Source organism: Chaetodon trifascialis, chromosome 23 (assembly GCF_039877785.1).
Source record: "Chaetodon trifascialis isolate fChaTrf1 chromosome 23, fChaTrf1.hap1, whole genome shotgun sequence".
Classification (NCBI taxonomy): domain Eukaryota; kingdom Metazoa; phylum Chordata; class Actinopteri; order Chaetodontiformes; family Chaetodontidae; genus Chaetodon; species Chaetodon trifascialis.
This window is the reverse complement of record NC_092078.1, coordinates 2,571,731-2,597,500: the sequence shown is the minus strand read 5'-3', so window position 1 is coordinate 2,597,500 and position 25,770 is coordinate 2,571,731. Positions and strand designations below refer to the sequence as shown.

Here is a 25,770-nt window from a genome sequence, read left to right as displayed (position 1 = left end):
GCTGCACTTTTACTAAACTTACTGGGACCACACACACATACTGTGCTGTTCCACCTGTTAACCTGCACATCCTTATACCTAAATGACTGCAGAGCTCGACGGCCAATTACTCCGAAAACCACATGTATCACCATTTATACAAAAGCTGAGAAATTTACTGCAGGTCTCTGACTTCCTGTCTTCTTTTCTTTTTATCACTCATCTGTCATGAGCAAAATTTCCCTGAAATTTCCTCTAAATCCAGACTTCACATGCAGCATTTCTACAACATCATGCAAAGGAAACGCCACAATCCAATCAAAACATCTGTGGTTCACCTTTCGTTCAGATTCATGCCTGAAAATCTGCTGATTATGTGCATGTAAACACTTTCCAGTGGAAACAGACAAAGTTGGAGGTGTGATCTGCTGCTCCTGGCTGTCCTATCGTCGTCCGAGGCACTTTACTGAAATGGCATCGATCACAAATCAATACGGCTATTATCTAAAACAAACCACGAGCCTCATCAGTATTCGGCCCGGTGACTCGGCTTGGCTCTCGCTCTGCCTCCCTCAGCAGAGACTCACTGGATCTGTGCTCTGTGTGTCGCAGAGCTGCCACGCGAGCCATAATTCACGCCGGCCTCTCGATAAACCGAACACCTCGCCGGCGTTCCTCGTTTGCAAATTCGGCGTCTCGCGTGAAAAATAAGAGCACATTAATATTCCTCACGTCTGCTGAGCGAGCCGAGCTCCCGCTCAGCACCCACAATCCTTTCTATATCATTATCTGGTGCAATGAGGCGTAAGAACACGGCCTGTGTGTGTGTATGTGTGTTTGTGTTTGTGAAGCTTTAAATTATTGTCGATGCAGCACCTCTAAACACCGTCAGGGTGCCATTGATCCAGGCAGCGTTTAAATGAATGTTTGCATCACTCCTGGCTGATTTTATCACAGCTGTTAAAGGCACACACCAGAAACAAGCAGAAAACTTTCGTTATCCTAAATGTCGGAGATTGTTCAGCATCCAGAGACAAATAAGGGCCGGCCTGTGTGCTATGAATGAGTGAATGGGTGAATAAATAAAATCCTGGCATTTAGGACCGTTCTAAATGTCTGCTATGCTAGCAGCTCTGAAGCATGCTGATGCTTTAATGTGTTAGCATGCTAACATTTGCTAATTAGCACTAAAGACAAAGTACAGCTGGGGCTGATGGGAGCGTCGTTGGTTCTGCAGGTATTTGGTCGTAAATAAAAGTACAGGACAAATGAAAAGGACCTGATCGAGGTGCTGAATGAAAAGTTAAGGGTTTTATCACAGTCAGTACAATCCATCCTGAGGGGGACGTGAATATCCGCCCCCACTTTCACGGCAATCCGTCCACTAGTTGTGAAGATAAATCACTCAGAACGTCTGCTGAGTGGCAAACAAGGTGAAGTCAGGAAATCACCAATATGCGACTGATACTCAATTTCTAGGGCCAATGCTGATGTTTGTATTTATGTATATATACTATATATACAATATATAGGCAATGATTCCTCAAATCAACCTTCATGAGCACAACCAGGTTCAAAACCCGCAAATACTACGTTTTTTTCCCTTTGATATCTACAACGAACGTTACTCAAACAGCACGTCTGCGTACAAACCTGGTGCCGTTTCAGCTTTGTTGACGTGTCTCACAGATCGTTAAGGTCACACATGGGCAGGCGGTGTGTATTATGGACGGTACTCACGTTGAGAAGGCGTTGTTCTGCCTCTCACAGCGGATGCCCTTGCAGTTGTTGAGTTCCTCTGAGGCCTTGGTCTCATAGTAGAAATACAGCTGGTTCAGCCCGTTAGCAAACGCCAGCAGGACCTGCGAAGCAAAGTGTTTCACTTTCAGGATGACAGCGTTCACTTTTATAGTGATATTATACAGTTTCGTTATGTTCCAGGGGTCGACCCTAAAACGTCTCAAACTGGAAACCAGCACTGCTGTGGTACCTAAAGCTGCTGCTGCATGAAGCAACATGACTGATGCGCTTCAGGCTCACTGGGACTGATTTTAGGACTGCAGGGAGCTGAGCAGGTCTCATGTGGATTGTGTTGTAGGTTAGGAGTTCCCTTGAGAAGGAGTTAATGACTTCGACGAAGGGTACACTCTCATCATCATCTTCATCAACGATGCTGTTTGAAAACTGATGCAAAGTTCTGATTGAACAGTATTTTGGTTGGTCCAGAGTGAAATGTCTTTAAAGTCATTGATCCTGATTTTTCATTCAGGTCAAAGTCCCCACTTTCAGATGAATGCTAACATGTTAGCATGCTAAAATGCAAAATGTTACTGCACAACCAACATTAAATATGGAAGATATTACAAAAACAGGAACGCAGTAAAGGCCAGCTTGCTAACACGTTGTTAAACATGGATATAACATGCTAACTGTTGGACCATTAGCATGCTAACATGCTGAAATTAAGCCTGATAAGTCTAAAAAGGCCTCTGTCTTCACTAGTGGTGGTTGCTTTCTGCATATGTAACAAGTACACTGAAGCTAGCTTGCTAAACAACACTCGAAGCAGAAAACAAAGAGCTTTACTCAAGTTAAAAACACCAAGCAAGCACACACATAGTATTTATACACACATGCAAACTGAACGTACAGGCTCATATGAATAGACTGTGTGGGTGATCCAAACCGAACCCTGCCTCCATGCAGCTCGCTGTGATTGACACACAAAAAATCACATTTGTGTCAGATGTGCGGTGGATCGAAGCGTCTTACCAGACAGTAAATGAAGAGAAACTTGAGGATGTCCAGCAGCATCCTCCCCAGTGAGATCTGCAGTGGCCCCAGGTGGGAGTTGGCGGTGAAGAGGGAGATGAGTCTGAGGGAGCTGAAGATGTTGGCGATGGCAAACAGAGCCTCTGCAATCAGCGTGGGATGCCACATCTCCCACTCCTCCCTGGGACGAGAGGAGTTATACTGGAGGAAGGAGAGGTATGGAGGGAAAAGAGGGGGAGGCAGGAGAGCATGAGGAGGAAGAAAAGGTGAGACATTGTTCAGAGAGTCAGAAAAGTGAGGTGTACTGTGGCAACAAAAATCTTTTTCTGAATGACAAAAACGTCATTCATTTTCTGTCAAATCAGCAGTTCAATGAGAAATTTTATCTCTATGCATTCAGTGCAGTGTTAGCCTAGGAAGTGTGTAGCTTAGCTTAGCACAAACAATGGAAGCAGGTGGGAAACTGCTAGCCTCCGCTAAAAGAGGAAAGACGCACCTCTCCACAGGTGAGACAAGACATAGTGTGTAAGTAGGACAGAATTGTTTGAGCTATAAGAGGACACCTTTAATGGAGCATTGAGTCTGTATATGCTAAGCTAGGTTAAACACCTTCAGGTCCATTGTGAACACGCAGATTTAAGTTGAGTCCGCCTCCATTTCAGCCACCAATATTTGAACCTATTGTCAAATTTTCCACACATGCACTCGCCCCGCCAAGCCTGAAATAATGAACGCCTTTAAAATCGCTGAAATAAATATCGCAACATCACTTCCTGCCCTCCGTCTGCAGCTCAACACCAAAGAATTAGGCGACGTCGTCTGCAAACAACCTGCTCATGGTTTCTTCTTCCAGCTTCCCTCTCAACCCCGTTTTATCCCACATTACACAGCTTTGAGTTTCCATCTTTCCATTGATCAGCTGTCCTCCAACCTCATTTTATTGACCAATCGCCCTCTTTTTTCCCAGCATTCTCTGTTCCTGGGACTTTTTTTGTTGCTTTATTCATGTTTCTGTCTCTCTCTCCATCCCGCTCCACCATCTTTCTCCACATCTCTCTCGGCTGTCTCACGCTTGGCTTCCTCCTCATTCCAAATTCAGCCATTACACTTCCACAGGACGTCTGTCTTGTTAACTCTGCCTCTATTAGCATTCACCGTACACACACACACACACACACACACACACACACACACACACACACACACACACACACACACAGGGGAACAGCCAGAAACAGAAACATGCACACAGATGCACACTCATTAATTTATAGACTCTCTCGCACCTTCTCTCAGATGCACTCACTCTGTCTGTCTGTCTGACGGTCTCTCTCTCACACACACACACACACACACACACACACACACACACACACGCATGCACACACGCACAATGACAGAGCAAAATTTTGCAGGGGGCTGTCAGCTCTCCAGAGGTTTTTAAATGTTGATAAATATTTCAAGGAAAAGACAAAAAAGTAAACTATATTGTGCCAACAGCTGCTTCCGTGTCTTTGAGTGTGTGTGTGTGTGTGTGTGTGTGTGTGTGTGTGTGTGTGTGTGTGTGTGCGTGTGTGTGTGTGTGTGTGTGTGTGCGTCCTCATCTGTGGACTTGTGTAAGTATGTAAGGACACAGTTGTGTGTATGTGCACACTTTATATCTGCATCTATATGTATATGCTTATAAAACTGTTTATATATGTGTGTGTATGTGTGTAGGACCTGTGTAGGAGGGCCGCCCGCCACCATCACTGACTCACAGCTGCTGCAGATGGCCTGGCCGTCTGGTGTGTGTGTGTGTGTGTGTGTGTGTGTGTGTGTGTGTGTGTGTGTGTGTGTGTGTGTGTGTGTGCGTGTGCGTGATTTCACCATTCGCTCTTAATAAACATAAATCTTGTATGCATGCAGAGTGCAGCAAAGCAAAGTATCATTACAGCTAAAAGCCGGGTGTGAAAGTGAGGAAAGTGTTGCATGAAAGTGGAACTCACTGCTGAATTATGTGGCCCTCAAAGGGTCCAGTTTATTTCTTAAAGGTTAAAGGTCACATCTGAGGCTTACAGTTCATATCAACAGTGATAATGCTGATAAATGCTACATTTCTCACGTCATCTCAAACTCTCTAATGTAGGTTTTTGGTGATGTGGTTAAAATTGTTACCACGGTGTCGATGTAAAAAATCATCCTCATCACTTGCAGCATCCAAATAAATTCAGTTTGAGGTCAGCGTCTCTTTTGGCCTGTGGTAAGAACCCATGACTTAAGAGCCACTCTGAGGTTTGATGTTGCTCATCAGGACACATCTGATGTCGCTTAATAACAATACTGTCGACTGATGCTTGATGCAGGTTTCTAAAAAAACAAAAACATACAAAGACTATGTTTACTTAAATGTCCCTTCAAATGTGAACTCCGCAGTATAATTTGCATGCAAACTAGGCATAATGTACACTCGTACTAGTTTGTTGCTTCGGATGACTCATCTTAAGTATTATTGTCTCATTTCAGTCGCTGTTGGTGTTTGCGTGTTAATGTTTGAGCCAAACTGTGTTTTGTAGTCACATTCAGGTGCCACAAGATTTTTAAAGTACCATGTGGGACCCATGCAAGTCACAAAACGTTCCACATGTTTCTGCAAATGTTTGACCCAAAAAAAAAAAGCCTTGTTAAGAAATTAAAGGGTTCCATCCACTGAGATGCTCGAGGGCTTTTAATTTGAAACACATACAGGAAGTGTTTGTATTAACAGCAAAATGCAGTAACTTGGGGGCAGATCAAAACAAAACATCAAGGCTTCATTCTCAAATATAATTTATGTAATATTCTGATCTAACAGAGGGAATTGGAAATAAAGGCCTGTCTCTAATAAAAGCCTGCGTCATATGAAGGCCTGATACTCCCTGCAGTCGAGGTAAGTAAAGACCCCGGCCACTATTTGAGGAAATGCCCTTTCTTTTCTCACGTGTGTGCATGAGATCCAACTTCTGAAAACAAACACTCCCATTGCTTAAAACACTTCAGGGTACATTTAATGTGTACAACGATCATCCTGCCCCTCCGTCACAATGCAACCTGTGACGTACAGCATCACTCTGTACTGTTGCCCAACGACTCAATGAGTTGTATTGGCTAGTGGAAACTGTGACCATCACACACACACACACACACACACACACACACACACACACACACACACACACACACACACACACACACACACACACACACACACACACACACGCATGCACAGACGTGATCTTTACCTTCACGTAGGCCACTATCTTCAGTGATATGGTGGCCAGATAGAGTGAGTTCATGGCGAAGTCCATCAGGTTCCACCAGTCGTGGATGTACTCTGTGAATCCCCCGTCCCACATCTCCTTAATCTCCGCCCAGATGAAGCCTGAGACACACACACGCACACACACACTGTTATCGACATACATCATGCATGTGTGAGCACGCTCATGTCACCCATCGGTGGTCTGCGTTTGCTGTGTTGTGACCAAACTTCGGCGGAGTGTTTTCGGTGGGCAGCAGCCTCGGGTGGAGCGCACAGAGCCGACACGTTTGTTCCAAACCACTGACTTTAGACAAAGTCAGCTTTTCTTCTAAATATTTCATAGCTCTTTTTGTTCTTCATCTCTTCCGGCTAGAATATCCTCTGAGTTTTTATGAATACGTTCAGACAAATAATTCAGGAAGAATCGCGGCCTCGGCTAAATATTAAAAAGATCAAAATCAGACATAAAGCATAAACCTGAGCACCAGTGTGTTTGAGGGTCCTGGTTTAATCCCCCTTTGATTCAAGACCTGAAGGCTACTGAAACCCACATTTCCACCACAATCGTTTCATTAAAACAGCCGTCATGCTCTTCACAGCTCTTACTTTACAAACAATAATGCAGTTTATTACTTTTTAACACTGATGTCAGTTCTGTGTTTTAACTTCCCTTCTTTAAGGTTCAAGGTTCAGTTTTATTGTTATTATACAAAACAGGACAATCAAACACAGTTTGATGCTATAAACACAGAATATATATACAAAAATATTCAAATACTGTAAAGTACAACAGCGTAAAAGGAAAACTATGTGTTTATAAAGTAAAGTTCCTAATGACACTGGGAGGATGTGAGTTTTCTGATAAACAGCAGAAGCAGCTAACGTTGGACGTAGCTTCTTTTCATCGTTCTGTGCTTTGAGTGATTCAAACAGAAGACGAGAGGAAGAGCGACGAAGGAGAGCAGATGGTTTTGTATTTTTCCAAGTGATCATGGTTATGATTTGGAAATGATTGGTGTCAGCTCGCAGAGAATATGGAGATGTAATCACTCATTTTCACACCCACCCTCACACACACACACACACACACACACACACGCACACACACACGCTCACACACAACCACCTCCTCCACACACTCACAAGCATCTGACCACACACACCCACACCCCGGCACACACACACGCTCACACACACGCTCGGTCCTCTTGATGAACAGCAATCACAGTGAAAAGTTGATTTTTTTGAATTTCTTTTAAAGCTGCTTCCGGGAACGTGACTCACTCAGGTCTGCAGAGCGTCTAAATCTGAGTTATGAGTCATTTATTAACCAAATAAAACACTGGATAAGAAAGGAAAAGGAAACAGAAAAAATCAACTTTTTACGTATCAAACACTCAGGACGCATCAGACGTGACGGACTGGAGCGCGGGGGGGTCAGCTTTGGTACGTACCCAGCACCCACGGCAGGATCATCCACTCCACGATGGTGGGTGGGGGTCCCTGCATGTGCAGGTTGGTGCGGGCGATGTGCTGCGAGGCCAGCAGCAGGAGGAAGAGGAAGGTCAGGTAGGACGCCGTGTGACAGATGAACTTGATGAAGGGCTTCTTGATGAAGTTTCCCAGAGCGCTCTTTGGAGCCAACAGGTAGATCTGAGGAAGAGGAGGGAGGAGGAGGAGTGAACCGGTGTGTGGTCAAACAATCTACAGCGACGTCTCTTTAAGAGCGAGAGGCAAACATGAGTCCTGAACGCTGTGATGTTACGTAACCGATGATGAAGAAGAGTTTTGGTTATTTCGGGTTGAGGTGAGAAAGGAAGCGACAGACTTAAAGCGGTTACTGTTACATCATCTTTCGCTCTGATGTCTCTTCATCTTCCTCAACTTCTGTTCAAACCACACAGCAGGAGGAAGGAGAGCGACTGCAGCGGGCGGCGGCGGTGGCGGCGGCGGGCCAGCGTCACCTCACACTGCTGGAGAGCTTCGTCTATGGAGCCGTTAGCGTTAGTGCCAGAGTTAGTTCTGTTATGACGCTTGTTTACCGGCTCTGCTCGTCTACTCGCTCCTGGCAACCCGAGTTTACTCTGAGTCACAGCAGTGAGGCTTCGACAGGAGAGCGAGCGAGCGAGCGAGCGAGCGAGCGAGCGAGGGAGGATCAGATACAATGAGAGAGAGAGAGAGAGAGAGAGAGAGAGAGAGAGAGAGAGAGAGAGAGAGAGAGAGAGAGATGCATTAATAAGACATCAGTGAGTTAATCACATTACTGCAATGTGAAGACTTTAAGTGAATTAACTAACTGAATTAAGAGCTGACTAATTTTCTCTTTATAGTGTATTTTAAATGATACTGTCTGTATTTTGAGTCTTGAACGCACCACAAATGTAACCAAGTGAAGCGAGAGGCAAAAAAGATGCAAACAGATTTTAAATGAGGCTTACTGACACGATTTAACAAGAAAAATGAACTTTTCACACTGTATTAATCTCTGTAATAGTCTGAAAAATACAAATATTTTTGATGCAAAAATGATCATTTGTAAGAAAACCTGCATGTTAAATTTGACAGCAGTCCTGTGAGCTGGACTGAACAGATTAAAATGTGTTGTGAAAATGCAGCAATGATTTAACTTTAATGTGGTAAATGAACCCCGGCTGTAGATGGAGGTCAGTTACCTCAAATTACTGCATTAACACTGAGAGACGTGACAGGACTTGACTTTTATCTGCTTTGTCTGATAGAAATGTCTAATTGTTACATGTTTACACAGACAGTTCAAAGAAAGATACAATGTAGAAATAAAATAAGAAGAATAACAGTTATCATTTAAAATATTCTAATTAAATACAAAGTAATTAAAAAATCTTTTAGTCACAAACTTTCCTTTTAACCAATGAAAGCGTGTGTTTCAGTCACACTGAGCAGCCTGTCGGCGTGGACTGTACTGCAGTACGTTCACTCAATTACTGGACTTCAGTACATATTTGAGGTATTTGTACTTCTTATCTTCTGTGTACTTCTACTGCAGCTCATTTCAGAGGGAAATGCAGCAGCTTTAGTGAACAGTTAACTTCACAAACTGAGATTTCTGAAAAGGTTTAAGTGCAGCTGAACGATTAGTTGATTGATTGATCGACAGGAATTTAACTCTTTTGATAATCGATTGATCGATCATGCAAAAACATTTAAGGGTTCATCTTCTCAGGATTTGCATCTTTTCCTTTAATAATTGGATTTAATCCTTTTATCTTTAATAATAATGAGGTTTGCTTGTTGGTTGCACAGAACAATGGATGAAGATGAGCTGCTCCTCTTCCTCCAGCTCCACCAGTCAAACCCTCACACTCAGTGTTGTTTCCTCCAAACAACAACAACCGTTCACTGTTTGTTTTTGGGACGGATGTTGTTGTCAAGTTGATGTTTCCTGGCAACAGCTCCTGCAGCCAATAAGCAAAGAGTTTGGCTCGATTGCTGCCCGGCAACCAATTTATGTGAAGAAGAAACAGTTTGGTTTCTTCTTCTTTCCTCCATCCCTCCTTCATCTCTGTCTTTCCTCTCTTCCTCTCCATTTCTTTCCTTACTCACTTCCCTTACATCCTTCTTTTTTCCTTTTCTCTGCATTTCCCTACTTTAATTTATACTTTTTTTCTTCTACTCATTCACTCCTCCTCTGCCCAGTATTTCTGCTCTTTATTCCCTTTTTTAGCTCTATGTAATAATAACAATAAACTTTATTTAGGCGCACAGATTTTCTGCTTGTTTCGGGTGAATAAACACTCGGTTTTGGTCTGAACACACCGTTCTACTCCTCCTCCACCTCCTCCCTCCGTACCAGTGAGAAGACGGGGAACAGGAGTCCGATGATGAAGCAGGTGACCAGCTTGACCGCCCAGTGGCGCCTCCTCCAGCCCGGGAAGCCGTCGTACCACAGCGTGGCCAGCAGCTGCTGGCAGTTCGGCTGAGCCACGAACTGCAGGGAGAGACAGACTGTTAGAAAGCACAGTTCACGCGTCCTTTCCTTAAATTAATGAGGGTGTACGCTGTCGTCAAAGGTGGAAAAAGGAGCAAACAAAACCTGAAAGCACAACATTCATCATCTGCGTTGACAAAAGCAGCTTTAGAAGTGGCTCATATTTAACTCAGAGGCCTTTTTTGGGTGTGAAGCTGCTGATAAGAAGCTGTGTGACCTTCGAAACACACAACGAAAAGTTAGTTTCTGCTGTTTGAGGAGCTCGCTGTATTTTCCACGTCCTCAGCTTGTGCAGATGAAATGAATCGACTCTTAAACATCCTCTCGTGTGCTGTCAGTGTGAGCGAGTTCAAACCTTCTCTCGCTGCTTATTGACACAGAAATGGGAGCCTCGCTCAGGTAAACTCGCTGGTTTCTAACTTCCTGCAGCCGCTACGACAAACCAAAGGAAGTGCGGCTGCTCTGCTGTTCAGGTCGCTTCCATTTACATCTCATTACAGCTCATCCACTAATACTGCTGGCGTCGCACCAGAGGCTGTTTGTCCCCGTCAGCCCTTCAGCTGCCCTCTGAGTCACCAAGAACCAGCTGAGTCCTGATTCTTTTTGTCCTCCTCGTCCCTCGCTTTCTTCCTGCTATTGTGTCCGTCCATTTCCTCCACTCCCGTCCTCTCTGATCCCTCCTTTCTTCTCTCTCTGCCATTCAATCTCTTGCCGTCTTGCCAATTTTGTCTCCGCCTGTCTTGGTTTTTCCCTTTTTGTCTGTTTTTGGGTGATTGGTTTGGTCTCGTAGATCAGCCTCATGCTCTAAAAACGACTTGGCGGACATCACGTCAGCTGTGTGTGTGAGGGGGTGTAAAAAGTGTGTTTTCCTGTTAAACAAACCTTTTAAATAAATGGGCTGAATAAACATCCAGCTCACTTCTGCACGTCCACCTTCACACAAGGACACACAGACTGTTACCGAGCAAACGTTTAGCTAAAAGCTTCGAGAGGCAAACTGCCAAAAGCGTTCAGGTCGGCCACTGAAGCTGTCAATCAAAGGCGAAGCTTGGCTGCAGCTGTCTTACAGGTGTTTCATAAATAATCGATCGTGCTGCATTTGATCCGCACGCTCAGCTGAGCCTCAGACGCCTGCGACGACTCGCGGCTTCAGACCCAGAGCACACATCGCCGGCCTGCAGCTGGTGGATAACCAGGTATCAGCCGGTGCAAAGACTATTCATGAACGACACACCTGAGTCAGTGTGACACCTGAGCGGCTGATGAAGAGGCGCTGAGGTGACTCAGTGTGGGCTCAAAGCCTTCCAGATGTGATTAAAGTAAGAGACGCTCTCCAGTGAGTCTGAACAGGAAAAGTCAGATGTGTTTGACATAAACTCCTGTTTCCTGTCTGAAAGTGTGACACGTCTGTCGACTCACCTCCACACCTTTACTTCCTCTCCGCATCATACAGCGCTCACTACGGTGCCGAACGCCGGCTTTGGATGTAGATTTTTAATTGCAGTTATTGTCAATGTACGATCGGCAGTCTGCACCAGGTGTTTTATTTTGAAAATTCGCCAGATTCTCTACACCATTCCTGTGTTTCACTTCCTGTCTGGCTCCATCTGCTTATTGTACATTGACGCATCTCCGTCTGAGTAGAGAGGAGCTGCACTCCTATCCAAAACTTTGACTAATCGACCAGAATGGCGGCGATCAGCTCGCTCGTACGCGTCACGGACGTTAGCCAACCGCTACCAGGCGGAAAGTATGAGTGAAGGTCTGCAAAGGTCGCGTGTGTGAGGACTGAGAAACTAGAGCTACACAAGGTTGATTAACAGATACACATGTGTTCATGTAGATACTGTGTGTGCGCGCGTGTGTGTGTGCGCGCGCGCGTGTGTGTGTGTGTTATTCGTTAGAAGCAATTAGCAGGATCTTGTGTTTTTGTCTTTGAATCATAGAGGGTTTCTGCTCTAAATCATTTTTGTCGCCCCACACTTCACACACACACGCACGCACGCACGCACGCATGCACACACACACACACACACACACACACACACACACACACACACATTTACACAGATAAACCCATCATGTCAGCTACAGAGCAAGTTGTTCAACCTCTTATCTGGTTATGTGTTGTGTGTAAACGAGTGTGTAGATGTGTTGTGTGTGTGCGTGTGTGTGCGTGTGTGTGCGTGTGTGTGTGTGACAGAGAGTGAGAGGGTATTGGATAACAAGAGGATTTAATTATATAGATGAAATGATAGAAGCAGAAAAGAGGAGAAAGATAAAGTATTAGAAGTCAAACCAAGGTGGCTGCTCCCTCCTCCTCTTTCTCCTCTTCAGTCTTTCATTTTCCACCCCTCCTCTGCTTGTTTGTTGTCTTTCCTCCTCCTCCTCTCTTCTATCTCTGTTACTAATCCTCCTCTTCCTCAGTGCTCCTCTTCTTTTTTCTCTTTTTGCCCTTTCTCCTTCCCACTCCTTTCTCTCCTCTTCTTCTTGTCTTTCCATCCTTGCCTCCTTCATCATCCTATTCCACTCCTCTTTCCTCCTCTCCTGCTGGCCTTACTTTCTTCCTCCTGCCTTGCCTTCACTCCTCCTCCTCCTCTTCCTTCTCTCCTCCATCTGTCCCCTCCTCTCTCCCTTTCTAGTTTTTCCTCTTCCTCTCCTCTTCCTTTCCCTCCTCCTGTCAGACTCGTCCCCTCTCCTCCTCTCCACCTCTCCTCCTCTCCACCTCTTCCCTCCTTCCTCTCCTCCATCTCTCTCCATCCCTCGCTCAGCTCCAGTTTGGTTTCCTGTTGCTATGGCAGCAGTATGCTAATGAGGGAGTTGATCTCTGGGCTCCTCTAAACTACAGCAGTCTGTTCCTTCCTCCTTTTCTGTTTCAGTCTCGAGCTTCAGCCGACGAACATCGTCATCGCAGTCGACCATACGGACAAAAACACTTTATGTTGACGCAGCCCGATGCGGCTCTCTGATTGGTCAGGGGACCCTTTGGAAGGAGAAACCAGAACCCGGTGGGAACCGATCTGAGACGTAACACTGTGTTTAAGAGCGTGAGACGTCCTCGGTGTAACATACATAGATTATTGAAGTGACCTTTTACACTGACAACCCATGAATCAGCTGGAATTACATAAGACACGAGCGAGCGCTGCCAGCCTCAGCGGGAGAATCTGGATAATAATAATGAATGTGTGGTGGGCGACGAAGGAGGTCAGCCATCAGTCATCCTGCTGTCTGAACCTGAGCTCTGCATTAGAAGGACGGGCGAAAACTTCAGCAAAGGAGCAGAGAAACGTAGAAACTGCCTCCAGAGAGGGCTCAAGAGCGATGTTATTGATATGTTTTTGTGTCATTGATGCTATCTTTTTTGTATTTGTAGCATCATGCTAATTCCCAGCACCTGTTCACAGGCAAAAAAAGCTAAAAATAAAGGAAAATAAAAGTACAATACAGGTGTAAAAAACCCAGTAATTTTTTGTTTTTTAGCTGCAATTCTATTGAAAACATTAAAAAGTTCAGTTCCAAAGTTTTTCTCCTTTAACAGAGACTGTTGGTCTAAATGAGGTTTTACTCTCTGGTTATCGTTTATTGAGGCCTGTGTGTCTTGCAACCAGTTCAGCATTAGCATTTAGCTAACAGTTGAGCTACAGCCTGACAGAGCTGCTAGCATGGCTGCAGACTCATTAACTCGTTATATTTGAAGTTTGTCCCTTTGTTCGCCTTGTAGTCACACCAGATGAATGTTGATGAGCTGCTTTAGTTTTCATGTTAGATATTTGCTTTAGCTAGAGGAGCTAAAAGGAAAGCTGGCACAATCATCTGAACGTGGTCAAATTACATGTTGATCCGTATCTCAATCAAAATGCACTCCCACAGAAACCCATGCTATTTTTTTATAAAGTACATTTACATGTACAGTTATTATGTTGTAATTACTCGCAGTATCTTTCCTTCCTGTGTTTACATGTAAAACATGTGCGTTTGAGCGTCTCCCTCCATCCTCGTTCAGTCTTTTTCTCTCTCTTCGCACCTCGTTTCCCCCCGAAACACTGGAAAAGAGCCGCTGAACCACCAAGATTAATTTCCAGTCCGCCTTAAATTGATTACCACGGTCTGTCTCTGTCTCCCTCAACAGACCAGGTCAGTGATGTGAAAACTGCAGAGGATAAAGACTTAAACTTAATCTCAGAGTGCCCGCAGCGCACAAACCACACTCTTTCATGCTGATCCAACAGCAGCTTTACATAACACACACACACACACACACACACACACACACACACACACACGCACACACACACACACACACACACACACACACATACACACACACACACACACACACACACACACACACACACACACACACACACACACACACACACATACACACACACACACACACACACACACACACGCACACACACACACACACACACACACAAGCTTTACTGCTAGCAGTGCTAACTGCTCGGGGTGAGAGAAAGACATGTCTCTACATGCCTTAATGGAGGGAAAACAAGGATGTTTCTTGTAAAGTAACACAACCTGACATCCAGGGGGACATCTGTCTGCACCGTGTTTGTACTATGGACAGAATCAGGCTTGCTGATTGTCCCTACCTCCAGCCTTTATGCTAAGCTAGGCTAACCATGTCGTGATTCCAGCTCTGAACTTCACACACAGACAAGAGATTCATATCAGTCTTCTCACTTCAATCTGAGAAAGTCAATGTGAGCAGCAAGTTTCTTTAAGATCAGTTAAAACAAAAGCAGTGCTAACTTCCCCCTCCACTTCCTGTCTTTATGCTAAGCTAGGCTAACCACGACTTGATTCCAGCTCTGTATAGAACACACACAGACAGGAGGTACATATCAGTCTTCTCACTTCACTCTGAGTACACTAAATGCATAATTTAAAAGCAGAATGAATTGTTTTTTGAACTGTTTTAGTATTATTTTCTTATTATTTAGAACGTGATATGACGTGAGGAAGCATTTCAGTCTTCAGTTTAAGATAGCTCAGATTTTTTCCTCAAAACGATTGAATTAATTAACTGTGTCGTCTGATGCCAGAGCTCTTTTCAAGTCAACAACCGTCAGACATTTAAATGCATAAGATTGTTTGTCAAGACTTGACTTGTGCTGTTCTTTCATGAAACAGCCCAGAAAGCATAAAAAACTCAACTCACGCCCACGCAGTGACACATGCACCCACAACAACAGCAACCAGAGCGAGATATACCATGAAATCTGCACTGCTGGCAGCCCACTGAGTTTCAAGTGACATTTAAAAATCAATCAGCAAACATACAGGAATGAATCAGAGTAAAGTATTCGCTGAGGATTAGAGCTGGGTGGAGGGAAGCGTAGCTGCCAGCTGACTGAGGCTCACTCGCTGGTGAAAAGCTGAAAACCTTCTGGAGACGCTTCTTTCGTCTTTGTTCGCACTCGACGAGGAAGCATTTTTAAGTCTCTAATAAACGCGCTCAGCCGTCCAGCAGGAGCTCCGGGGAGCCAGAACAGACACGGAGATTAGCCGAGTGGAACATCCGACCCTCCAAAACGGCCCCCAGCCCCCTTTTATTAAACTCCTCATGGAGGGGAGTTCTGCTGAGTCATGCTAACCTGCTGGGTGAAGCCCGGAGACATGACGGCTGTGGACGCAGAATCAAACCTGACTTCTGTCTTTTACTCTGTAGTTTTAAACATGTGACCAGTGGAAATTCTGTTAAATCCTCATGAACGCCGTCATCATTTGGTTCAGACCAGGTTCAGACTTTACGGTCTGAATCCGGCTTGGGTTAAAAAGGGGGCGGTGCACATCCTGAGGGTGCAGCTCTTGGTGCAAAGGTTTGAATATTAATAAAACTCCTCTAAGAGGTAGAAAATCTTAAAAAGAAGCTGGTTAGGCTTCAGGGGTGTGGGAATAGAACAATGAGCTAAACGAGCTAAAGCTAACAGTCCCATTAGACAAACATGTAAATGTTTAAAATGACCGTGCACTCGTTGGGGTTAGAGTTGGACATTTAGGGGCTTGGGGATGCATTGTCCTCACAAGCATAGACAAAAGTGTGTGTGAGCAGCAGCAGCAGTCTGATGTGTTTTGTGTATGCAAACAGGCTCCTGACCAAGGCCATGATTCCTCGGCCGGAGGGCTCAACAGGCTCCGTGGTCTTAGTTTATTGATGCACTGAGCAACCTGACGATGCTCCTCAGTCCCTAAACTATAAAACTGGAAAAAACAAGCAAACAGATGAAGCTTCATTTATGCCATAGCTATGGTAACTACCGCCTCCTCAAACCATAACTATGCATCAGGGCTGCAGCCGCTGCAGAGATGCGGTGATTGGTCAGCGTTCTGCTTGTTTTTCCTGTAATTTCTCGCTGCCAGTGGAGATTTCTCAGAGCGAACGTGAAACATTTAGCTTCACCTTTTCAGTGCAAAACTGTAAGTGAAAGCCGAGGCAGTCGGTACTCCTGCTGACCCTTTGTGTCGACTGTGAATCCGCCTTAGGACATGGGCGATCTGTGTGTGGTCGGATTTGAGTTGGAGTCCTTCCTCTCGTCGTCCACAGCATCATCTGCAGTCCAAAGCATCCGTCCGCTGCACCCTTTAATCAAGGCTAAAGCTGTCAGCGCTCTGCTCACTCTTTAGCTTCATGCCTGCTGCGACACCCCCCATCTGAAAGCTCCACCACCAGCATCCACCTGCAGGCTCCCAGCTCTCCCTGGAGGGGGCTCGATACCATCCCTGCTTCGCTGAGCTCGGCGCTTCCTTAAAGGGAGCGATGAGTTCAGAGCGTAGACGTCACACAATGATCCAACGAGCCTGGAGTGTACGAATGTGTCTGCACCTGTCAGGTTCAGTTCCTGCCCGGTGCATGCTGGGATAATGAAGCACTGCAAACATCAACTGATGCAAAGGAAGCTCAGCGAGCCACTTCAGCGTCACATGCTCGGGTCACTCCACTTCATCTGCAGCCCAAAGCTACTTTCCAGCTAATTCAATTTCTGGGCAATCTGCCTCCATCACTCCGCTAAGAAATATGCTAACCGTGGCTACGCTACGTTGCGCCGGTTAATCCAATTTCTCCGCGGTCTGATGCAATCTACCCTCGCCACTAAACACCGCCGCATGCTAACCCAAAGCTATGCTAACACTAATTCAATCTGGCTGTGCACTGCTCATGATTTATATGCAAATATGGAAAACTCCTGTGTGTGTGTGTGTGTGTGTGTGTGTGTGTGTGTGTGTGTGTGTGTGTGTGTGTGTGCGCGCGTGTGTGCGCGTGTGTGTGTGTTCTCTGTGGAGCTTCATACACTCGCACTGACTCATGTTTGATCTGTCTGTTAATCGGCTGCTCTCACAAACACTCTGTCACACTCTTTGCTTTTTGTCTCTTTTGTCTCTTTGTCTCTCTTTCCTGTCCACCCACTCCCCTCTTTCCTCGTCCCCGTCGCTCTGCAGCCTCTCAGTTCACAATCGTTCAGTTCAGCGAAGCACGCTGTCATGATGTTTGGACGATAAAGACACGTTTCCAGACCAGATGTAAAAACAGGATTTACACTGAACTACAGTGGTTACATTTACTCAAGAACTTCACTTAATCAAACTGAGGTACTTGTAATTTGCTTGAGTATTTCCACTGAACTGGTTACTTCACACATAAAGATTTTACATTAAAAAAGATGAAATCGGTGATTAATAACCTTTTAACACCTCTTCAGCTTCCACAAAGACACATTTGGCACATTTCTGTGTGTGTTTCTGTTGATTCAGACTGTTTAATATGAAGCCCAAAGAGGTCAAATTATCCAGTATTAACACAAAAAGGCAACGATTTGAGAGAAAAAGCATAAAAAATGAAGATAAACGTGCAGCAGAACTGTGTTTTAATCATCTCATGGACCCTCACATTGACCCTCTGACCTGCAGACGACCTCTAAAGTATAAACCAGCTCCCCCTCGACCAGCGCCGTCGCCTGACGATCAGACATTAGCATTAGCATTAGCGTTAGCATCGCAGACGTATTCCTTGTAATCAGGAGCTTAAACAACATTTTGAGCTGAGTCGATCAACACAAAAACTTTCTGCTGATCAGCGATTGAAAGAGTTGCCAAACACTGCAGATGGTGTGTGTGTGTGTGTGTGTGTGTGTGTGTGTGTGTGTGTGTGTGTGTGTGTGTCTGTGTCTGTGTGTGTGTGTGTGTGTGTGTGTGTGTGTGTGTGTGTGTGTGTGTGTGTGAACCACTCTAATTGAGAACATGATTTGATAGATTAATTAAAGCAATAATTCATCTGGATGTGGTGAATAAAACATGAATAAAGGTAAATATATTATTCAGCTGCTGCGGATTACTGAACCACACACACACACACGCACGCACACACACACACGCACACACACCAATGCAAACAAATACGGCCACACACTTGAGTAGACACACGTCAGCGAACAAACACACACACAAACCATTTATTATTGAGACTACTGTTAATGTATAATTTAGCAGAACTGCAGGTATCAAAGGCCCCGCAGACAAAAAAAGACATTTAAATGATTCAAACGCACACACACATGCACACACAAACACACACACACACACACACACACACACACACACACACACACACACACACACACACACACACGTGTACAGCGCTCTTCCTCTCACGCACACACATGAATGTTTCAGGGGTTTTATCGCGGGTTAAACGGAGGTTAAATGGCGAAAACGAGCGAAGGCTTTTTGGCTGAACGTCGCCTTTGATCTGCAGGTCGGCGATGGGAGGAGAGACGGTGGAAAGGAGGAGGAGGAGCTGAACAGGGAGGAACCAGAGGAGGAAGAGATGAAGGATAAATGTCAGTGGGACGCTCTGTCTTTAGCTTTCAGAGGCTGGATGATGAACAGACGAGTCAGCCGAGTAAAGAAATGACTTTGAAGTTTGATTTCTTTATTTTCAGATTTACTTCCATCTTAACTCCAGTGCAGCGAGGTGAAAGGTCTCAGGGGGTCTCAGAGGGTCTCAGAGGGTCTCAGAGGGTCTCAGGGGGTCTTGGACATGTGAACACATCATCATTATCTGTCGTTTGCTTTGTTTTTTCCTCCATCGCTCGCCTGCCGTCCCTTAAATAACTCTTCCTCTTCTAATGCCGCCTTCCTCTCCCTCTCCTCTGATCGGTATCGTTTATCAAAATGTCGCTCGCACACTTCATCCCCTCCAAACTTCCTCGTTGTGCTTCTTCTCCTCTTCCTCCTTCATTCATCTCCTCCTCTTCCTCCACGCAGGTGACTTGCCTGAAAGACGAGACGGAGGGAGAACATAGTCCACCGCCCGCTGAGCGTGACTCACTCCTTCTTTCTTCTGAGCTGCTGTCCTCTCCTCCACCTCTCCACCTCTCCACCTCTCCACCTCGCTCTGGTCGCGTTTCTCCTCCTTCTCCACCTGCCGTGTCAGCTCCACAGCCAGCGGTCCATCATGTCTCCTGTTGCGTCCCATCACATGAAACCCTGTAAACGTTTAAAGCGTCTCCGGTCGAGTCTCCGTCGGCTTGGCTGGAGCGAGCGCAGGCGCTTCCTCTGCGTCAGAAATAAACTCATCAGAAAGCGGATTTCCAGCGTGGATCAGTTCTGAGGAAGCTGCTGCTTCTTTTGTTTATTTGTGACTCAAACATGGGAAACAAACAGCATGTGTGACTTTTAAAGGACCAGCTGACTGAAATTAATGCACAACACTGCTTCATATTTCTAAAAACAGAGGTTTTCAGCAGATTTTCGGTGTTTTTCTGTGATGCTCTGACCGTCCAGGCAGCTGTGGAGCTCAAATAGTTTGTTTCACACAAAACTCTCACTGAAATCTTGCTTCAGTCGTCTCATCTCTGCTCATCTGTCAGTTGTTGAATTAATCTGAATTTTTTTTTTCTTGCACGATGTGAAAAATCAGCATGAAAATAAAATTAGAAGAGACTTTTGTGGACTCGGGGTTGTAGATTACAGCTGCCTCATTAACCATCCTGTAAACACGATACGAGCATCGTCCACAGCTGATGGGACGAGCTGCATGGAGTCCACGCTCTGCTTAGCCGAAACATCAAGTGTTTTATTATCATTATCACACATGAAGACGTAGAAATATGAAAGCTCGTGTTGTTCTGCAGGATAAAAACTGGACTCAGGAGCTGTCTGACCGCAGAGTGGAAGTGAAGCTGCGCTTCCTCGTCGGTATCGACATCACTGCAGTGAAACTTTGACAAAGTGCAGACTTGTTGTTCAGTCTGATGGATTTCACGTCTGCTGATCGATTTACAAACTGCACATCGATGAAATAAACCTGGGAGGTCAGAAAAATCTACAAGCCGACAGCGAGGACGTGTGTGTGAAGTGTTATCAGTGAAAAAACCTCTGAAAGACGAGAGATCGCTGATATTAAAGTCCAGAGTTTCTCCTCCGTCACTCTCTGGGTCTCCATCAGTTCATCTCTCCCTCTTTTCTTCCTTTCCAGCTGTTTCATCTCAGTGTAACGAAGTATGATTAAAACGTTGCATTAATACAAAGTCAAGTGCCAGACATAAAACACGAGGTGTATTAATGAGCAGCAGTGCGTCTCACTTTAAACTCTTGTTTCATTTTCATTTGATTGATTATCGGCTCGTCCGATCGATCAATGCCGCAGCTCTTCAAATATGAACGTTTCTACAATAACTCGACGTTCAGCGACGAAGGACGATTTTTACTGGATTTACAGAAATAAAGTGTTGTTTGAAAATCCAAACTTCAGCCTCAAACAGCAGCAGCTCAGTCTGTGTGTGCGTGTGTGTGTGTGTGTGTGCGCGTGTGTGTGTGTGCACGTGCACTGACCCCAAATGTAAATATTACAACCAAACATTAAGTACTGCTATAAAGTTATTGTAACATTAATATTTCAATGTCAGCATTAATATTTAAATCATATACTGCAGCTCCAACACACACACACACACACACACACACACACACACACGCACAATTATGCAACTGAAAGCCTGTAAACTAAGGCAGTAAAATACTCCTTTGGATCAGGATCAGGGTAGTGTCGTTGCAATCAGGCCAAATTTGGGTCTGGGTCACGGTTCTGAGGATCTGACCTGGCTCAGATCGGTCCAGGATCAGGTCTGGATCAGACCAGACCTGGATCAGAATCAGGCTGTAATAAACTGGTCCAGGTGAAAACTTCACGCTCGTTCAGTTACATGAAACTCCTCATTCTCAGATCTTTTCCCTGACGTCTCCTCCTCCTCCTCCTCCTCCTCCTCCTCCTCCTCCTCCTCTCTCTGTCTCTCTTTCATCCGTCCCTCCTTCGTGACTCCTCTGTCATCACCTCTCCATCACCTCTGACCTCTGCTCCTCCCTCCTCTCTCTTCTTCTCTCTCACCGCCACGTTTTGATACAGCCAATCATCACAGCGTCAGACCCCTGAGCGACTTCACTGCAGCGTGTGTGTGTGTGTGTGTGTGTGTGTGTGTGTGTGTAGAATTAAAAGCAGGTCATCTGTTTACCTCGGGGGTTTCAGTTTCACTCAATAAAAATGCATTTAGCTTGTGTTTGTGTGTGTATATCTGTATCTGGTCGTGTGTGTGTGTGTGTGTGTGTGTGTGTGTGTGTGTGTGTGTGTGCGTGCAGAGCGTGTGTGTTTATCCTGACACTGCACTCTTGCCTCAGCGCTAATAAACGCCAATGATCCATGGAGGCAGAGTTCCCCTTTAAATGGCAGCCGTGATGGTGAAAAGGTGTTTGAAGGTGCAGGCGGGCGTTAAAGGAGCAGTACGTAAGTCTCTGCACGGACAACACGCTGCGCTCTCAGCACGGGACCTTCTCCTCTCCCTCCCTCTCCTTTCCTTATTTCCTCTCCTCCCTCCCTCCCTTTTCAATCCACACCTCTTCCTCCTCCACCTGTTCACGCTTTTTCCTGTGTGTGTCAAACAGCCAATCAGGGAGTTTATTTTGGGTTTAAAGGCCTCGTGTGTGTTAGTGTGTGCATGTGTGTGTGTGTGTGTGTGTGTGTGTGTGTGTGTGTGTGTGTGTGTGTGTGTGTGTGTGTGTGTGTGTGTGTGCAATTTATCCATTAAGTTGGATCCAGTGAGTTGAAACCCAGAGTTACTTTGCCGTTATGTAACTCCTCACACTTCAAACCTAAACTCACTCCTCTCCCCCTCGTCTCTCCTCCCCCCTCTCTCTCTCCCTCTCCCTCAGTGTCTTTCTGTTCAGATTAGACGAAAGGTTGAACGCTGGATCAATAACCATGACCACATCTACAGGGAGAGCAGAGGAGAGGAGGCAAGAAAGGAGGGAAGGGGGAGACGAGAGGAGAGAAAACAAGAGAAAACCAGGAGGAGCCAAAAAAAGGAAATGGAGAGAGGAGGGGGAGAGAGAAAAGGAAACAAGGAGAGAGGAGAGGAAATTAAGGAGAAGAGAAGAAAAGAGAAGAGGAAACCAGGAGGAAATGAAGAAGAGGAGAGGACAAGAGAGGAGAGAAGAAGAGGTGAAATAAGAGGAGAGGAGAGGGAGAAACAAGGAGAGGAAAGAACATGAGAGGAGAGGAGAGGAGAGGAGAGGAGAGGAGAGGAGAGGAGAGGAGAGGAGAGTTAGACAGACACAAGGAGGGGAATGAGGAGGGGGAGGAGGAGAAATAATAAGGGGATGAAGGAATTAAAGAATGGAGGACGAGTCGAAGGGGCGACCGGGTTTCCCTGGAGACGGAGACACAAGGTTAAAAAGACAGGATGGAGACAGAGAGGGACGCGAGGACAGAGAAGATGATGAAGGAGAAGATGAAGCCAGAGAGGAGTGTATGGAATCCTGAGTGTGTGTGTGTGTGTGTGTGTGTGTGTGTGTGTGTGTGTGTGTGTGTGTGTGTGTGTGTGTGTGTACTGATCCCACAGTGTATTGGAGATGTCCTTTGCATTGATCTCATTGGGGAATGCTGACGAGGACGTGCACACACTCACACACTCTCACACACTCTCACACACACACGCACACACGAACACAGTGTGTGTCATGTTCAGGTTGTCGGGTGATGTAACGTCCATCTAGCGGCCATGTTGGAGGCCCTACACAACAACAGGTGTGAATGTGCTTCAGTCCCGGCGTGTACTTAGCCCTCGTTAGCGGACGGCTAACAGCTAGCGCTAACGCTCAGACAGCTTTGACGGGACCTTTAATGTGAAAGGACAGTCTGTCAGGGTCCAGCAGGAAGAGGACAGCTCATTGTTTGACTAACAAGCCTGAGAATGAACAGCGATGCTAGCTGCTCTGTGACACTTCCACTTAATGCTAACAGTAGCATGCTAACGTGCTCCCCGTTCAGCAGCGACTCCATGCTCCAAAGCTGCTGGCATCGCTGACGCCAATGAATATCCCACTAATACTTGCATACAGCCGCACATAAACACCTTCTTGAAAAGGTCGGACACGTCCACGACCTGCGATTTAAGATTTTCATATCACTTAAAGGAGGTTTTGTTTCTCCTTGTGTGCATCCATCTCTAGTCCAGCCTTGCAAACTGCTCATAAGCGTGTCCAAAGAAAGCTCCTGAAACCTGAATATTATCAGAACATCCAGCGGATGAAGCTTAATATTCATGTAAACACAAACATCGTCCAGCATGTCGCACTGATGCTAAGTTTGGTTTGAGTGTGTTCAAAGTGGAAAAGTGACTAAATAAAGTCCAGTGGAGCTCCTCGAGTGAATGAATACTACTCTCTCCCACAGTGCGCTGCACAAAGGAAGCGGAGGAGCTGCTCTCTGCTGGATCAATTAAAATAAATGGTGGGTGGAGGCAGCGAAGCTCCAGAAATATCCTGGAGTATATATTAAAAAAAAAGTGCTAAATCTCATGAAAAACATTTCAAAGTCTATTCGTGAAGTTTGATCGACAGCCGAGGCCGATAGCTGTTAGCTGTTAGCTCGGAAAGGTGACATGCTAACTTAAAAACAGCATATGACACAGCTTTTGATTAGCATCTTAGCATGCTAACATTTGCTATTAGAGCTACAGACAAAGAGCAGCTGAGGCTGATGGGAATGCCATTAGCTCTGCAGCTGTTTAGACATAAAGTTCAGTCAAATTTAGGCTTGAATTAGTTATTTTAAGACATTCGGAGGAGATTTCAGTCGTTGAAGGCAAACTTTAAAAACCTCGATACCAAAGAACCCAAAGTAAAAATCTGTCAGCGAGTCACACATTTGACTTTGAAATGAACTTTGCAGAAAATGCAGCAAAAGGATATGTTCGGATGTGTGTGTGTGTGTGTGTGTGTGTGTGTGTGTGTGTGTGTGTGAAGCAGACACACAGACACAGCATTATGTAATTTGCTCTAAAAGCCTGGTGTTGGTGAAACAGTGTGTGACACCTCGACCTCCCTTGTGCAGAACACACACACACACACACACACACACACACACACACACACACACACACACACACGCACACACATTTTCATGCAAATAGAAGATGAAGACAAAGGCAGCGGAGAGCAAATAAAGGAACAAAGAAGAGAGCTGAAACAACAACAAACAAGTCAGCGAAGAAGAAGAAGAGACGAAGAGAGAAAGAGAGTGAACGCAAGAGCGACAAGATGAAAGGAAAGAGACACAAGATGAGAGGAAGAAAATGTAATATGAAGTAATCGGAGACGGGAGGGGGGAGAGGGAGAGATGGAGGAAGAGAGAGGGGGTGATGGAGGAGGTAAAGGATGTGACAGTAGGAGAGAGAGAGAGAGAGAGAGAGAGAGAGAGAGAAAGAGAGAGAGAGGAGAGGCTGCAGTACGTGGAGGGCTTACATAAGTGTCCTGACGGCGTTCGTCAACGGTCTCCTGAGACCCCCCTACACACACACACACACACACACACACACACACACACACACACACACACCATAACATTTCACAAACCCAAGACGAAAGGACAAATACCACACACACACACGCGCACACACACACACTCAAAGGGCATCTGGAGAGGCTAATGTGGCATCTGTTTGTTTGTCAACATCTGTTGGCGTCATGGCGTCCAGGGGCCACACGTCTCTGTCTGTGTCTTCAGTGCGTCCTCGCTCCCAAAGTCTCTCACGGGGGCCAAAAAATGCCGGCGAGAGCAGAAGACGATAAGACCACACGTCTCTCTGAGATCCAGCCGTGGAATGTAATCGATTACTCAAGTCCTGTACTTAAGTATGTGTTCAGTATCTCTGAGCTCATGTGTTCATCTCCTTCATCCAGTCATGTGTTCACAAAGTGGTGAACCTCCTCCATCCTCAATGAACCACTGAGCTTTTCCAGGACGCCCCTTTCAGACCCAATCATGATCCTCTCACCTGTTACAATGAGCCTGTTTACCTGTGGAATGATCCAAACAGGTGTTTTTATTTATTGATATATTGACTTTGAGCTGTTTTCAGGTCAGTTTATGTCTTTGAATCAGGGCCGGAGATGAAATACACAAACTAAAAGGTCGCAAACAAACTCCAGTGTTCGTCTGCTCCTTCCTCACTCTGTTCCTACAACTCCCAGAATGCCTTTTTTACTTCACTTCCTGCAGACTCAGTTGATTTTCTTCCTCGCTGCTTCATCTCTGCAGGTTTGACATGAAGATCAGTGATTCTGATCGTACTGATCGAATCATCAAAGCCTCGTTTTAACCACCTGATGTTCATCAACATGACGTTTGACGGCCATTTGTTCATTTGTCTGTAGCTTCATCTCTTTCTTGCTTTTTGTCTTTCATCATCTC

General features: G+C 45.5%; 1 protein-coding gene across 1 annotated transcript in view; it reads right to left on the bottom strand.

The window, feature by feature from the left end:
- trpc5a (transient receptor potential cation channel, subfamily C, member 5a) overlaps positions 1-25,770 on the bottom strand; it is a 100,655-nt gene that overhangs the window by 25,094 nt on the left and 49,791 nt on the right. Inside the window, exons 9-13 of the mRNA XM_070993409.1 lie at positions 9,861-9,998; positions 7,486-7,684; positions 6,012-6,151; positions 2,752-2,952; positions 1,720-1,841 (exon numbers count right to left, since the gene is read on the bottom strand). Of these exons, the coding sequence (XP_070849510.1) occupies positions 1,720-1,841; positions 2,752-2,952; positions 6,012-6,151; positions 7,486-7,684; positions 9,861-9,998 (800 nt within the window). The remainder of the gene's footprint in view (positions 1-1,719; positions 1,842-2,751; positions 2,953-6,011; positions 6,152-7,485; positions 7,685-9,860; positions 9,999-25,770) is intronic.